Here is an 18,003-nt window from a genome sequence, read left to right as displayed (position 1 = left end):
CTCTTTTTTGAAATGTTTATGTTCTTTCCTTGAATCCAAGGATTTTTCATCGTTATCATCCCTTTTGCGATGAATAATTGGTCACGGACTGGGCATACTAGCAGCGAGTGGGACTGATGAACTACCTTGAGCCGAAACACAATTGAAGTATCATATAGCAGTTAAAGTGAAACTGATCAACATGCTTGATTGCTGAAATGGTTTGGATATAAGAACAACAAACAGTTAATGCAAAAGTTGGAACAGGCACTTAAAACTGTTCTATACACAAACTATATCAATTCCATTGTCCATTTTAAGGCTTTTCTTTTCATCTGCAACCAGTAAAACAGTTGAGCAATGCAGTATTAACTGGAATAATGCATTCCTGATAACGCAGTAACATATACAGACTACTGTCCATGGTGCCAATTTAGAACTCTGAGCCACTCCTTCACCAGAGAATCCAAAGAGACTTCTTAAACTATAACTGGAGCAGCATGGTCCAAAAGCTCCGTTAAAACACCTGTTGTTTCGTTTTGCAAAAGCTCAGAAGAGGCCAGCATTTTTTCCTCTTTAAGTAAACTTGCTCAATGGAACTTCTTGATGGTTTTTGTACACATTTGGCACAAGAGGAATAAGATATTTCTTGAAATAATTACAAAAGAGAGAAATAAAGAGAATAGAAATAGGCGCCCCTCTGATTGTATCCATGTAACTTGTAGCCTAGCATGTTCCCCTCTTTCTACACAGTATTTCCTGCTCTTTCAATCGCTGCTGGAACCTGGCAAGGCGAGCCTGGAGGCTGACCAGAGTTGCTGCTTTACGTGATAGCACAAAGCTCAGCTGTGTGACATAATTGTCGATGAGACTACCAGGTTGATCGACTTCAGCCAACAGTTTCATTTCCTGGTAGTGGAAGGCAAAATGAATTAATCATCTCAAACACATCACTGATGGTCTCATGTATTTCTTCCCAACATAATTTATTTATTTTTCAATTGGTTTTGTTTGTAGGAACTCAAGAGGGTATAATAGAAGTTCACACAATACAATGATCACTGAAAATATCATCACTAGACAAACAGAAAAAAGAAGTAAAGATGGACAAAAATTTGAAGCGGTGCTGTCTCCAGACAAATGTCACTGAATCACTAAATTTCTATTCGTGACAAATAAAGCAAAATAAGTGGTAAAAAATTTCCTACTGCCCTCTCAGATCTTATCTAAAGAACCATAGCACATAAAAACACGGGAAGATGGTAGGAAGAAAAATGGGTGAGGTAAGGTTTTAACCAAAAAAGGGCGAAGTATATTTCATGCTTTCAAGCAAGCATGGAAAGCTTATATACATGGGATCACCCATGACTTATGTTGCTTCACAGATAAAAGCATCTAAACTCTTGGATGAATGGGCATTGCATCTAAAATAAGAACCAAAAGAGATTCAAGAATTAAGATGGCTAGGGGAAATAACATAGTTACAACTACCATGCATGTCACAGAAATAGAAATATTCCTAGGTTTTGAACGGAGGTAAGTTTAAGAGTGTTATTGGAGATTTTGCTTACTTCACGAACAATATCCATTGTATCTTCAATTTCTTTTCTATGGGCAGCTATCAGGGCCTCTTCTTCCTTCACACACAGAGAGAGAAAATTAGCAGACGCCAATGGGGAGTTCATGGCAGTTTTCCAAGTAGAGAAACAAATACTGCCCATCCTCAACAACCAAAAAAACAAAAAAGGAAAAGAAAGCATAAAAAACAATGCAAAGGGTAACAAAGCGAAGGCAGAGTATATGCTAACCTCCAGTATCTCATTGATATTGTCATCACGAGGGGGTGAATTAAGTTCATTTTGTCTTGTTCCAATACTTCTTATGTTGGAGCTATTTGTACTTTGTTGTTTGTAACTTGTAGACAATGAGTCTGTACTTGAAACATCAATTCTTGACCCGCTTCCTGGCCTTTCTGTCTTTTCGGGTTTCTCATCTCTAGAAACTTTTCTCCGAGGTGGAGACTCTTTCTGCACCTTGTCTTCTGTATCAGCTGAACTTTGCATGTTTGGTGTTGGGTACATTTTCTGACCAGATGGAACACGATAGCTATTCTTCACCTCAAACTTGTTCCTATCCAGACCAGCAGAATTTGTCCCACTTTCTTCCCACCCAGTGAAGGTATGAGTTGAAGCAAAACTAGAGGTTTGGTTGCGCTCACTAGAGGGATTGTAAGATGTACTTTCTCTCCCCATCCTTCTACTTACTTCTGATACTTTTGACTCTTGAGGTTGCTCACTATCATCTTCTGCCTCAGTGGAAGCAACCAAAGTTGGTGCAGAAGAAAGTTCCTTCATCATCGGGAGTATTATGCCTGCATTCTGATCCTTTTTTGTGTTTCCACTTTTAGATAGACTTTTAACCCTGTTGATCAAATGTCAATAGGCTGCAATACATAATAAACAAAAACAAACATTCAACTCTTACAGTAAAAGTGACGGTACCTGTCTGCATATCTTAATGTATTGAGTGTGTGTTCACATGATCCAGCATTAGGAGAAATGCAAGAAATCATGACAGTTCTTGAGTTTCCAACAAAGGAGTCACGAAGAACCTCAGTAAGTTTGCTCCCACGGAATGGAATATGGATCTGGTCATTGTCAAGAGCACGAATACACTCTTTAAGAGCTAACAAGCTCTTGTTAATTTCTGCTCCCTCAATCCTGGAAACAAATGAAAATGTAGGTTCAATATAGTACTTTAGCATACCAGCATCAAGGCATGTAAACTGCAAGTGATTTGGCCTCTTTTTCCCTTGTTTTTTTTTTGAGCAAGGTAAAGTTATATTCCTCAGCAACGTGGGCATGCCGTCAACCATCAAAAAAATTACAGTGCAAGTAATCATAATTACAGATAGTCTACGAAGTCTACTGGCTGTTCTACCTCATCTATACCCTCTTCTTTACACCAAAGATATAAAGTATTTATGCAGTTTTCTTTTACTTTCTGCATTGGATTAGCAATATTCTCAAAACATCTATTGTTTCTTTCCTTTTTTGAGCTATTTGACTGGTTGGAGAGCATTTTTGTGCCAAAAAACACAATGGAGAGTAAATCTGACCTATATAGTTCAAGGGCATCTTTCGCCCTTTTCCCTAAAAAATTCTTTTATATATACTATGTCATGAAATTCCGAACAAAACTTCTAGAGAAAAATACTTTACTGTTTAAAGTCAATACTTAAAGCATCATACTTCATGGCATCCTTGCTTGCAGTAATAAGGAAAAAACATAGGCTTGGTCTTCAGGACATCAACTTCTATTTAATTTACACTCAAAAGAAATGCCGAGCATCCAGATGTGTGCCCTATGAAAACTTACCTTGTTTGTCGGTCATTATCAGTCGTGTCTGCACCTCTCTCACTTCCAGCAAGATCAATAAAGGAAATCTTCCCAATCACTTTGCCACCCTTATAATCATTTCCATCATTATTTTGCCTGTAGTCCTTCACCTCATTGTGCTTCTTGACCACCAGCTGCAATATTGCGTGTGATCTTGATGATTCCTCATTTGCACCAGTGGAACCTGTACTCCTAGCAGCGTTTCCCCTCACAATATATTCTTTCACAATCTGCAAATCTGAAACTTCAAATTCTTGGAGTCCAACAATGCAAACCTGTTGTCGGCCATCTTCCCTCATACATAGTTTCCTGCGTAAAAGTAATGGAGTTAATTTGGTAAAACATTGATAAAAGGAAACAAAAGTGAGACATGAGACTATAAATTCATGAAACAAACTATGTGAAGATTTCACATTATTTACAAGTTGGATGGCCCAGACAAAAGAATGCAACATGTGCATACACTCTGCCACACTGCTCTTAGTTTCTGTTATTTCATACGGTCTGAAAATAAAGTGACGCCCCAATCTCATGAGTCATGACTCCATATTGTATAACAGAGACCTACTGAAAGGCTCTAGGTTAGAAAACAAGAAACACAGAAAAATTAATACAAAGTTTATAGATTTATATCTCAGGCATGACATCTACTCAGTCTCTCTCTCTCACTCTCTCTCTAATACACGCACACAAAAAAAATAAAAATAAATATATATATATATATATATATATATATATATATATGTTCATATGCATGCTTTTTTAATAAGTAATAGGTTGCATATCGACATCCCACATAGAAGGATAAGAGAAATAGATGTCCCACATAGGATAAGCATACTAACTTTCTATCACTGAGAAGATCGAACAGTTTACCACCATATATTTCAAAAAAACTAAGCCACAACTTGAATTTCTGGCTACGATACACTGGCTGATGCAATAATCTCATAAGATCTTCCGCAGCTCTAAGAGGCAAAGGTTGCATTGTGTACGTCTTACCACTCCCTGACATCAAAAAAAAGAAAGGAAAAGGACATAAGTGAATTTGAAGATAACCAACTACGCAGATGCTGAGAGTAACAGAAAACAAACCAAGAGCAGCAAGAAGAAATATAATCCAACAGTTACAGGCTTATAGAAACTTCCATTGATAGACACTCATAAAGAGAAACAAAAGTGAACATAAAAAAAACAATGGCTTAGTGTCTATCATGTGGTCCATTTCTGACCATGGAAGAAGGAAGTGGAAGCTGCAACAGTCCCATGCATACATATTATACTATGATGCCATAAATATTAAAGAAGGGTCACCAATGATTATTCCTTCGACTCGAGAAGGAAAAACATTCCAAAGGATTTTCCCTCGTGCATTCAATAACTCACTGTTCTAATGAGCATCTTTGACCAAGCAGGCCAAACAAGACCAGACCTAAACATATTTTGCACCTACCATTAAGATTTTAAAGGTCCAGTTCATAAATTTGCACTGGTCAGACAAACAAGATTAGATAAATGAGATCACTGACATAACTCAAAATTGGAAAAATCTCAACATGATTTTCAAGAGCTCCTTCATCTTGGATCTCATCTGCCTAGCTTGTTTCCCTTCTACAAATTCTCCCAAAACTTAAATACCAACAACAAATCAAGCAGCAATTACCTAAAGCCAAAGAGATAATTGAGCACCCTATATTAACTACCAGAAAAATGATGAGTACCTTATATTTTAAAAAAAAACTGAAACAAAAATGTGAAGAAATACAAACACACCTGTCTGGCCATAAGCGAAACATGTTGCTTTTGTGCGCTGAAATATAATAGGAATAATTGGTTGCACAGTAACCCGATAAACCTGCAAAGCATTGCATGAGGCACAACCATGACAGGAAACTGGAACCTAACACATTAAGTTGGAAATGTTTTATATGTCAAAAAATGGTAAGCACTAATCCTTGCAAAGCAAAAACTCAAGGCAGTCTAAATCATTTTTGACATGATCGCAGGACAAGCACATAAACCAATTGTCTTTGAGATTAGTATTTCCATTTGTCTGATGAAATAATACCTCATCGTTTGTAACATGTTCATCTAGGACAGCATCAAAACAGAACTCGTGCTTCTCCACATAAGCTGTCAAATCCACCTTCCATAACAAAACCAAAACTCAGTTCCTCAAAGACTTAAAAGGTCAAATAAGCCACCGAAAAGCATCATCAGCCCTCCATAGTGTATGATGCAAGTGTCAATAATCTGTAACTACAAATGACAAACCTTAAGCTTGGGTTCATGAACAATGAGAGAAGCGTTGTCGGATACAGTTACAATGTCATCCTCTTTCCGAGCAATCTCCTTCTTATTTACAGGTCTTTTACGCACCTATCCACACACAATTGTCAGCTTTAGAAAAATTTTAAAAGGAAAAGACCTGATATATATCATATAAACGACGATGTACGGTACATGGCAAGGGTAAGAACAACATTCGAAATTGAAGGAGCGGTAAAAGAACACTTAGTATATTACCAGATACTACCTACTTCCGGAATCTAGTCTATATTAGTTTTTTTTTCTATGATCGTGGTGCCTGGACCAGTTTTCGCGCACCTCGACTTGTTCCACAGGATACATGTCACCTCCCACTGACAATATGTACTAGGTAATTCTGTCCATCAAGGTTAGGACAGACGGGAAGCATCACCTAGTGTTTTTTTATCTCCGCTGAGTTTTTGAACCTGAGACCTCAAGGTTCTCAACTACTTCAATGACCACTAGGCCACACCCTTGGGTGCTTCTATATCAGTTCGAATTGCAGAATAAAGAACACATTTTCTTATAAAGAAAGAGGGTCATGAACCACACATTAAGTTATATGCAGAACTGACATACCACTACTTTAATCTTTGCCACGTTGTTTTCCCTTGCATTGTTTTCTTTATCAACTGGCGGAAATTCAGCTGCAGTATCAGTGTCTGGAGATGGCTTTTGCTGCTGACTGGTAGGAGCATCAAAGTCACCATCAAAGGAGTAGTTTACTGCCGGCATAAAATGTGATGGCTCAAATGGTTCAGAATTAACATGCTATAATGAAAATAAAGCAAACATTAGTACTCAACAGTTCTCTTCTATACGACAGACAGAGCATGGGGCAGTTTCACTCAATAACAAGAAATGAACTCAGACATAGCTATAGACACATCTTATGTTCTTCACTTCCCCAATAAGACCACAACGTACTTACTAGAAAAGAGTAATGGCAATAAAACAAAGAAAACAGCTGCATCACAACCTCTTTAAATTCTGGGAAGCTTCAATCTTTAACAAGCACAATGTTGACTAAATCCATAGTGGTCTTCATTTAAAACACATTATCCAAGAAGGTAATGAAGTTTAGCTGATTGTGCAATGCATGTTCTCACAACCTTTAATAGGCAAGAAATGCTTGGAAATTAAGACTTATCTGAGAAACACATCAAAATACATATTTCCATTTGGTATTTCCTGCTTCATCCTCTCTGCACTTTCGAGCTTGACAATACATTGTCAAATGCATCCAAATGTTAATCTAATTTCATCTTTATATTATAATCCTACTGATATCCATTACTACCGAAATATATGACTACAGTAATATTTTACTGTTAAGTACAATTCCAAAAAAGGACGGAAGGCTCTAGTGGAAGGATCAATTATTTACTTGAATGAACCCATATTCAGTAACCCTTGTCTATAATCTTCTTCCTTTTCCTCTCTTTCATTGTAATTCTCCTTTTTGGTGGGGGTTGGCGGATGGCGTGTAGGGGCAGGTAAAATAGAATGGCCGGGGAGAAAGGCCGTGGTTTATCGTATCTAGCTGACCACCGCACAACTAATAGATGTCCCCAACTTAACAATGTGCTTTTTTTGAAATGCTTAAACAATGTATGCTTAGAAGTTATAATAGAAGTGCCGAAGTCGAATATTTTCATACCTCAGATAAGAGCTCTGTATCATCCATAGAATGCAGATCCAGAAGCCCAGCCCCAAAGTCTCCTCTGAACTCAGGAGAATAATAACCTTCGGATCCTCTGACCCCTCCAGGACTCTGTGTAGTTGGAGTATATGGCTCGGAAACAGATTCACCATTAAAGTTGAGGTTTCTCATTAATTTAAGAAGCCTCTGCTTCTCCTCCATAGATTGTGCTCCATATCCCTTTTAAACAATATTCAAGCCTTCCCCGTTACTAACAAACTTAATGAGAAACATTTATACAAACTAAGAATGCCACGATAAGGCCACATGGTCATGTTCAAATAAAACGGAACAGGGGGCAAAGGAAAGTATAAATGACTGTGATAAACTCCTCAATACAGTGTGACTGACAGTAACCAAACATTTCAAGTAAGGACAATGAAGTTTACAAGGATGCAATGCTCCTCCTTTGAGTAAAAATAAAACTGAGAAACTACCTAACCACAGTATCCAGGAATGTGGGAAGATAGTCTACAATTTTATCCTCACTAATCACATTGGTAGTCAGTAGGAGGTATAAACCAGCTAGAAGGACCAATGCGACCAGAGTAGAACAAAGAATAACGCCATGCCATATAAATCCTTTGCACCTTTGAAGCTATAGAATAAATCAAACTAAAACTACAAAGAAGTGAATCACAAGAAGTTTCTCAGTTCCTTACTAAGCTCTAAAGTCTAGATTCGAGTAAAATGTACACTGTCAAAATTAAGATTTACCTGCAGAAGCAGGTTAGGAAGGAGACGTTGATCGACACCCGCAGAAGCCAGGGGAGAGGCCAGATGTTGTAGCCCAGCAGACTGAAGCCATCGCGCCATGAAAGCATCACCCCCATCACCAGTAGGACCAGCATTGCCTGGGTGATCATACACAGCAGTAGCTGCCGGATTGCTCTGCTGCGTGTGGCCACCCATGTGGCGCTGCGATCGCCTTTGAGGAGCCAATTTTAAGATCTTCTATGCAATACTTCCACAACAGCACAAAGTAGAAAAAAAATAATCAAAAGCTGGAGTCTTTCCCAGTTATATCAATTCTAACTCCACCTAGAAACAACAACTACATTTTTGGAGTAAGTTATAAGAATCCTCTGAGTCCATTTGAACCGTTTATTTGTAATCAAAACAACCAAAAAAGTAGAAAAAAACCTGGTCGATCATTCTTCAAGAACTAATCTTTGGAAAAAAAGGACACTCATATGAAAGCAAAACGTCCAAATCAAATAAGAGAATTCACGTAACGTGTAAATTCACCAATTTCAGTATGAAACAACACAGAAAAGCAGTCGATTTCGATCTTAATCTTAAAATGCAGTAACTTCAAATCTACCTAACAATACGATGCATGTAAAATTCAACAAACCCACAAAAAATTTAAGAGAAAAATAAGATTAAACACATATAAAGAATTATAAACATTTATAGAACTGAAATGCAATACCTGAAAAATAAGAGCTGAATTGGATTGTCCTAAAGAAGATTTGAGTAAAAGTTGATCAAACCCAGAATGGAAAACAACCCTAATTTCTCGGATTGGATTTATAAATTTGCTTGAAAGGGATGATTATGTGAAGCTTCTTTTTTATTTTTCGTCATAGTAGTAATAATCAATTTCATGAAATATATATATATATAACAACTAATTTGTGCTATAACTTAATTAATTTGAAGTATCGTGATTCATATTATTATTTACGATTGATCTCTTAATATTTTTTGATTCGAGCCCGTATATCGAACTAGTATTAAACAGATAAATTTGGTGCTGTGACGGAGGAAATTTGGTGGAGGTGTTAGAAGTGATATTTTTTATTTAATTTTGTTACGTAAAAGTAAACTTAAAGATTACTCATTAAGGAGTTTGAATATACTTGCTGTCTAAGTGGGGTGATTAGTGCTTTTTAATCACCTATAAAGCATCAATAGTGCTTAATAAATCTCACCAAATGTCTATATTTGCATCAATTACCTAGCATAATTCTACATAGTTTTTTTAAATGTGTTGAGGAAAATATTTTGATACTTAAAAGAAACAATCATCATCTAATTTATACTTTTATGAATATAAGATATTGGATTTTGATTGTTTGAGTTTTCATCTTTAACCAACTAACTTTTATAAAAAATTAAATAAAAATTAATGAAAAACGATAGATTGAAAAAAATATAAAATTTATATTATTGAGGAAAACAAAATTACAAAGTATTCATAGTACTATTTTTTTCTCCATCTCAATCATGCGATATGTAATTTTTTACTTAAATTCAAGAAAATTATGTTTTTTTTAATACTAAATAGTAATAACTTTTTAAAATGCTATATTATCTTTTTCCTATTATTTTATATATATATGTCCTCTTTTACTTTTATACTGTTTGTTTTTCATTTTGGTAATTAACAGGACATTTTATTAATCATCAAACAATATTTATAACCCTGAGCTAACCAACATCATGGCTGCTCATTGTTTTCTACCTATGACACCTTAAAGACAATATTATATGTATAAAGAACAAATAGTTTCAAACAGTTTTCTATTGCCCCTCACTTTTATGCAAATATTTGTCTATATGGTACTCTTCCATTCCATTTTATATGTCATCTTTCGAATTTCATGATTCAAACAAGTTTATCTTTGATCGTAATTTTTTCATAAATTTTTTTAAATATCATACATAATCAATTATTGTGATTCATAGTACTTTTTACGTAATTTACAAATATATAAATTTCATTTCAAAAGAATTAAAAATTTCATGCGCAAATTTTCGATCAAACTTAAACTGTTTGACTCTAAAAGATTAAAAATGTCAATATAAATTGAACAGAGCGAGTATGAAGTAAGGCTTTTTTTGTTTTAGTAATCAGTGTTGCAAATCAGACTTTATATTGTGCTACTTTTGATTTTTTGTTGTAGTACTTTTAGTTCCATTCTTAGTCCAAAGGGAGGATCTTACATTGTCATCTCAACCATCTCAGTGTTCCTTGCCAAATATGTTAATTCACATTCAAAATAAGGATTCATCGGAAACAAAATGTACATTTTTGGTCCACTATTATGCCCCATTTGAGTAGAATATCTTTGGGCCTCATTATTCCCTATAGTATCAACCATAGTACAAAAATTTGTTTGGTACATGCCACATTGTCTTCAAGAGAAACATTAGCAACACATCCCCTGACAATTTTATAGGTACTTCTAATCATAAACCTATCTCTTCTAAATCAACTGATTTTGACTAGTAAGCATGGTACAATATTTTCTCATATTGAAAATCTGTTTTTACTATCCTAATTAGGTACCTCCATTATGAGCCAATCATTTTTTTTTCTCCATATATATAATAAGGCTAAATCCAAGCGATCCATATATCTCTTTGTGCTCACAAATGCCCATAATAGCTTTGCATATAACAGAAAAGTTATAAGGTCGAATTATTTATTTAAAGGTTATTTCATCAAACTGGAGGTTTCCATGATCATACAAATCTCATTTACGGAGTTTGAATATACTTGCTGTCTAAGTGGGGTGATTAGTGCTTTTTAATCACCTATATGCTTAGAACACCATCTAATTTCATCTAATTTCAATATCTGAAAATACATCAATAAGTGCAAGATGAAGACCCTGTCAAACAAAGAACATTTGACACACAACAACGTTAAATATCAATTACTCCAAAAATAAAAGAATAAATTAACAAATAATATAGTAATACCTTCTCCGTGTCAGACATAACTATTAGTCCTTCACCTTTTGTAAGCTCCAAATCATGTTTGACGCACTTGATAAATCAAGACCATACCTCCTTGGTTTCTTTATAAACTATTGTCCGTACTATAGGGTACATCTGATTATTTTCATCTTTGGAAATGTAAGATAATAATTCACCTTTACATACACTTTTAAGAAATGCACCATCTAAGCCAATAATCCTTCTACACTCTTCTTTTCATCCACTTTTTAAGGAACCAAGACAAATATAGATGCTCATAAACACCTCTTTTTTTGAAATTGTGTTCTTTGATGTCCTAATATATACAGGATTTTCAGGATTTGTGGTTTTAAATTGCTCAACATAATCATACAACCTAGAAAAATCCTTTTGAAATATCTCATATGTTCAGTCATAACTCTCAATTTTGCCTTTCTACAACTTGTCTTACTAACATATAAACCATACTCTTTTTGTATCAAAGACTAAATTTGATGAAGTTTGATGGTAGACTCACTCATAATCCTCTTCTTGTAATGTTTACTAATCCAAATGGGGGTATACAATTTGTTTCTTGTTCTTTTGAAACACTTGTGGACAGAAAAATATGTTTTAACACAGAAGTTTCCAGTGTTACAATCAATACTTCCAAGAATATGTCAAGGACATTTCTTTTTCTTACAATGTGCCCTTATTTTTTCCTTCTCATTAGGTTTCAAATTAATATTAACACCCTTTTGAATAGAGTAAGTTTGCAGTGCCACCCTGAGTTCAATGTGATTCAAAAATACCATATACAGTTGGAAAAAAACCTTTTTAGTAGTTGGATCAAAGTAGATTTTTGTACTTTCCTTACAAGGTGTTGGATCTACCACTTCATCATCCTCAACGGGATCCGCTTCATCTTCACTAATGTCATTACCAGGATTCAATCTATCAAACTAAGGGTCATTACCACCCCAAATTTCCTTCAAATATCCCCCTTTCTCCTTATAAATGTCTTCAAAACTAGCATCTATACCTACAAGACCAGATGGTATCTCATCTAGATTTACACTATCAACCTTCTCTTTAACTTGTTCTTCAATTTTAGATTGTCTAGCTTGAAGCAACTCCTCATCCAAATTACTGAATTCATTTATATTTTCATCAACATCATAGAGTGAGTCAGAATGTTCTTCAACTCTAGGGGCAGGGGACTGCTCTTCAACTAAAAGGGACTAATTTTGGTTTAAATCCCTATTTTTATTTCATCCAATGGTTGAGATGAAGACACATCAGCCTTATCAATTTTTGTGAGAAGAATGACAGACCAACCCTATCTTTGTGTCGGGAGGATGGACACATCAACATTATCTTTTTGTGGAGATGAGGACACATCAACATTAGTGCTTGGCAATACAAGTATATCCTCAACAATTACAGGTATACTAATGGGATGCAACATACACATCAACAAAATCAGCACCCTTCAAACCAATAAGAAAATTTAAAATATCATGATCAATATTTAACATGTAAAAAGTACCCTTCTTGTTAACTCTACATTCAAATGTCTCAACATTTTCGGCACTCAATTCCAATGCTATTTTATGATACAACATAATATGCATCTCATCCACATCTATATTAATCTTTTTGACACTAGTGATTCATTGGCATACCTTAAAGTAGGATCAGATAAAAAAACAACCCCCATAGTGAAATTGAAATGTCACTATAGTTAAATCATTTAACTTAGAATGCCTGTAAAGTTAAAAGAAAACAATTACAGTTAAAGACATAAACTTACCAGGAAAAACAACTAAAGTCAAAGGCATAAATATACCATGATTAACAACCACAGTTAAAGACATAAACTTACCATGACTGTAAAATAAAAGGCTTAATTTTTTTAAAGAAAATAGTCAAATACTAGTAACAGTTAAAGCCATCATAACTTACCATAATTGTAATTGTTGTAACAAATGGACCACTAACACTATCAATACCCAAGACAATTGACTAGACATAAAATATTAACTTTAGTCAAAATTGAGATTTTACGAAAAAAATACTAGAATCTGATCGAATTCACGATATATGCCATTGAAGTCACTCGAAGTCATTAATAAACTGAGAAAACATATTACACTAACATTACATCCAAACCAAAGTAAAATCCCCCAAAATATTCAGAAAATTAAATGTCAATCGATCATATAATCAAATAGATACGCGCAAGAAAATGAAAAAAATCGGAAACTAACACAAAAGGCAAGAACTTACAACGATAATCGGAGTGGAACTAAGCTTCAATTGAGCAAAGTTATGAAAAATCACATATGAACGTGTTAGTGGAGAAATCGCAGAGAGGAGAAGTAGAAAAGTTGCGAAGGTTTTGAAATTTTCGCGGAGGTTGGACTTTTCTTAGTTTTACATGAGTGTTTTACCACGTGGATTCTAATATCATATGTGGATTTTTTTCTTTTTGGCCAACGTGTACGTATTTGTGCAACACGCACCATAATACAATTAAAAAAGTGTTTAAAATGTTGGGTTTGGATGGGTTCAGGGGTCATGATGATAAAAGGATAAGTAAGAGTGCCAGAATATAATCTTATACAAGTACAAAACTCCATCAGACCATTCTGTCAAAAATAGGGACATAAGAAAATTAAACTCAACTGAAAAAATGACAGGTACAACATAATGGCTAGAGTTTGATAATATATTGCGCCTATTGTTCAATTCATGCTTTGTGTAAGCACTATTAAAAATGACTTATTTATACTGTTGTTATACATGTTTTCTTGAATTGTATTGTTAGTTTCTATATCATGTTTATTTTAATTGTTATTTAAACTCATCGTTAATTTAACAATGAAAAGACTCATTGCATGTAAGTGTGACATATAGTTATCTTAATATTTCTTCTCATTTGGTTTTTTATTATGGAAAATTGTATAAAATAGCAAACTAATAACCTAAATTAAATTGAATAGCTAGGGTTTGATTTAATTGTGTTCCATAGCAAACATTGACAAAAATTTGCCAGGCGTCTCTCTCCCAGAAGTCTCGCTCGCCATTCTCCCATTCTCGCCTCTCTCGCTTTATACACAGAAGTGTATAATTTCTGTTTCTGTTTTGTATAAACTGAGAGAAAATTGTATATACACATGCAAAAATGTATATCTTCGTGTTATACACTTAATTATATAATTTACAAACATTTTACTTCAAATATTGCAGAGAAAAAGGCCAAAGAATTATACAATTGTGAATTATACAATTGCAGTGAAATACAATTTTTTCTAGCTTTATACAACAGAAGTGTATATATTGTGTTTCTGTTTTTGTATAAAGCGAGAAAAACATATATCTTCTTGCTATACACTTATAATTATGCAATATACATACATTTTAATTCGATTCAACTGTATGCAAAGCTAATTATACAATTGCAGCGAAATAGGCCAGCGAATTATACAATTTAGGCCAGCGAATTATACAATTTAGGCCAGCGAATTATACACTTTTATATGTATAGCGAATTATACAGTTTTTATGTTTGCTATGGAGCGCAATTATGCAAAGTTTGCTATATTATACAAATATGATTTTTTTTGTTTGTTATATGTGAAAGTTGCCATTTTTATTATTTAATAATCATTTTAAATCTTTTTATCCCACCTTTGTATAGTAGTTCTACCTTGTATCCTATCTTTTTGTAGATCTATCATTCAAATTATGAATTTTTTTATATTTTGTAACGATAGAAAATGACAAAATCTATCCAAATATTATAGATATTCATTATAACACTATAATATGAAATAATTTAATACATTTTGAAATATTAAGTACCAATCATCCAAACAAAACTGTAATCAATTTTAATTTAAAGTGAAACTCTTTCGCATAATTACATCTAAAAAAAGTCCACTCCAAGCATATCCCATGAAAACCTCAGTTCAGTTGTGAATTAAAAAAAGAAAAAGTAACTGCTAAATAACATCCACTTAAATTAATAGTCAAATAAAAAAGTAAAAACTGCCAAATAATGTCCACAAAATTTGGTGGTCGTATCACTTTTAACCAACTATAAAATCCCCATAATTTCATCACAATACTTTCAATCCAAACACAAAAAACTTTTGGTCTTTCTGGCAAAAGATTTGGATTGTTTGGATTCATTTCCAACAATCCAAATCTTTTGATCTTTCTTAGTAACAATTCATCAAAAATAATGGCAGCAACACAAACCATGATTTTTGCCCTTGATGACACTGACCACAGCTTCTACGCCTTAGAATGGACACTTGATCATTTTTTTGGTCAATTCGATTCTCTTTTTAAGCTCATCATTGTTCACGTTAAAATCACTCCAACTTCCGTTGTAGGTCTAGCTGGACCAGGTACAGATTCGAAATTTAAATTTGATTATTTTAAAATTTTTGAGTTTAATTTTCACATTACACTTTAAAAATCTAGGTGTAACATATACCATTTTTTTTTGAAATATTAGTGTTTTTTCATATTTATATATGCATATACTCTTGATTAATATTAGGGTATCTCTTGATTGATATTACATAGCTTAGTATCTCATTATTGATTAAGTTTCTATTATAATTAGGGGAAGATCACTTGGTGGTTGATTCTTTTCTTATTTGTAGTTCACTCTCTTGTATAAATACACATACATACTAATAAAATTACATACTTCTCTCCAACAGTAAAACTAACGTGATATCATAACAGAGCCCGTTTCACTTTATGTTGGGGCTCTCAAAATCAAAAAATTGTTCTCGCATCAAATGTTAAGTATTGGGTGTGACGTGCGGTGTTAAAGAATGACAAAAGTCCCACATTGATGGTTAATGAGATGGATGGACTCCTTATAAGGCTTGGGCAATCCTACAGCTAGCTTTTGAGATGGATGGACTCCTTATAAGGCTTGGGCAATCCTAGAGCTAGCTTTTGAGGTATAAGTTAGGTCTGAGACGTGACTTTTGGGGTATGAGTTAGGCCTAAGACCTAACATCACATATAATACGATTTCTTTTTGAGGAGATAAGAACTCATAGTTGAGTGAATTTTATACTATAATCGAGTGATGATTTGAGATATTTTTGATGTTGTTTAGGAACAAGTGACGTGCTCGCAGTGGTGGAAAATGATATTAAAAAGACAGCTCAAAGAGTATGCGAGAAGTCAAAACAATTATGCGAAGCTAAAGGGGTGATGAGTGGTGTAGAATTTGATGTTGTTGAAGGAGATGCTAGAAATGTGTTGTGTGATGTTGTTGACAAGCATCACGCCTCTGTTTTGGTCATGGGAAGCCATGGTTACGGAGCTTTCAAAAGGTAATTGATTTTGACTTTACATAGAATTTAAGAATTTTTTTTTGAATTTCATGATCTAAGTATACGAAAATATTGATCGGAATTTTTTACTTACATTTTCGACAGGGCTGTTTTGGGTAGCGTAAGTGACTATTGCTCCCATCATGCTCGTTGCTCCGTGATGATTGTGAAGAAGCCAAAGGCAAAGAAATGAAAATTTTGATTAATAAACTAAAGGAAATTTTGGAGGGAGATTAATTAGACCAAATCAGAGAAAGGGACATATATCCAATTCTCTATAGCTATATACTATAAATTTGTAATCAATAGAATATGTAGCTAGCAAGTAATTGAAAAAAAAAATTAATCATATCTTACTAGCTTCATGAAATTAGTCATTAGCAATTTATAGGCATACCCTCTTTTTATTTTAATTTCTCCCTGTTTTTCTTTACTTACACCACATGCAGGGTGTTTTTTGTTGTTCCTTTTTGCAATTTTGACTCAATGGAAATGAAATTCTCCATTCAAATTGATATGGATTGATTGATTCTTCCTACATTCTTGAAAATTATGTATATGTTGAAAAATATCCTTAACGTATTAAAAATGTATCTTCCTTCCGCGTATTGAGTTAAAAATGCATGTTCTTAACATATAGAAATAGTTCAAAAATGTCCTCGTTTCATCTATTTGATCAAAAATGTCTTTGACTTATTAGAAATGACTCAAACAGGCAAGAGTTTAAAACTATTTCGAAATTAGTGTTAAAGAGATTTTTGATCCAATCAATATATATATATAAATGAGGACCACAGAGGAGGTAATGTGGCACCTCTATATGGCCTCCATTTGCATTTAGTTTTTTCATCTTTTTTTAAAAAAATAATTATTATATATCATAAAAAATTACTTAAATTTATTATAAATAAATATTTTATTAATGGTGGGTCATTTATAACAAAAACTCTTCATATTTTTTATTTATTTATCTCACTTATAATTAAAAGAGAAACATAATTTATTTATTTTTGACTTTTTTTAATTTAAATTAATTATTTTATTGTAAAAATATATTACTTCATTTATACAAATATACAAATAAATACTTTATTAATGTATGAACATTTATAATAATAATAAAAATTTATATTTTTTTTTCTATTTGTTTATCTCACTTCTAATCATGAAATCATATTATTATTTTTTACATTTTAAGTATTTTTATTTTTATTTTTGAATTTATTCACTAGGAGTTACTACCCATGACTTGCCCTTCTTTAATTTTTACTTTTAATAATATTCATGACTCTCATAATTTTTTTATATTCATAACCTCCAATTTAAATTTATAAGTTTATGTGTTTTATAAAATTCCTTTATTTTGCCTATAAATTTATATTAGTTTAATGAAGATTCACTTTCACAATTATTCTTTCTTTTTTCATCATATAAGTTTAATCTGTAACAAAAAAAAAGTACATGAAGGTAAGAAATACTTCATTGAACTTTTTATTTTTTATTTCATCTATTTTTGTCAATAAATTCGTATTTGATTTGTGAAGGAAACTAACA

The 18,003-nt window shown here is 33.3% G+C and overlaps 2 protein-coding genes across 3 annotated transcripts; one reads left to right on the top strand and one right to left on the bottom strand.

The window, feature by feature from the left end:
* Nucleotides 1–160: 160 nt before the first annotated feature.
* Nucleotides 161–9,111, bottom strand: LOC101254832 (kinesin-like protein KIN-13A). Of its 2 annotated transcripts, none has more exons than XM_019214767.3 (13): nucleotides 8,826–9,111; nucleotides 8,108–8,354; nucleotides 7,349–7,570; nucleotides 6,268–6,459; nucleotides 5,653–5,757; nucleotides 5,447–5,524; nucleotides 5,152–5,278; nucleotides 4,224–4,386; nucleotides 3,358–3,687; nucleotides 2,481–2,699; nucleotides 1,788–2,400; nucleotides 1,551–1,616; nucleotides 161–888 (listed from the first exon to the last, which is right to left on the bottom strand). In XM_019214767.3, the coding sequence occupies exons 2-13, from the start codon at nucleotides 8,300–8,302 to the stop codon at nucleotides 706–708; spliced, it is 2,493 nt and encodes an 830-aa protein (XP_019070312.1). In that variant the 5' UTR covers nucleotides 8,303–8,354; nucleotides 8,826–9,111; the 3' UTR covers nucleotides 161–705. The 2 variants fall into 2 exon arrangements, with proteins under 2 accessions (XP_019070312.1, XP_004229243.1); XM_004229195.5 differs by having other exon boundaries at nucleotides 5,152–5,233; nucleotides 8,826–9,061.
* A 6,096-nt stretch (nucleotides 9,112–15,207) lies between these two features.
* LOC101255132 (universal stress protein A-like protein) lies at nucleotides 15,208–16,964 on the top strand. The gene is made up of 3 exons (XM_004229196.5): nucleotides 15,208–15,498; nucleotides 16,230–16,449; nucleotides 16,555–16,964. The coding sequence occupies exons 1-3, from the start codon at nucleotides 15,330–15,332 to the stop codon at nucleotides 16,640–16,642; spliced, it is 477 nt and encodes a 158-aa protein (XP_004229244.1). The 5' UTR covers nucleotides 15,208–15,329; the 3' UTR covers nucleotides 16,643–16,964.
* Nucleotides 16,965–18,003: the final 1,039 nt, after the last annotated feature.

The sequence above is a fragment of the Solanum lycopersicum genome, chromosome 1 (genome assembly GCF_036512215.1).
Source record: "Solanum lycopersicum chromosome 1, SLM_r2.1".
Lineage (NCBI taxonomy): Eukaryota > Viridiplantae > Streptophyta > Magnoliopsida > Solanales > Solanaceae > Solanum > Solanum lycopersicum.
This window is presented reverse-complemented; position numbering and strand designations above follow the sequence as displayed.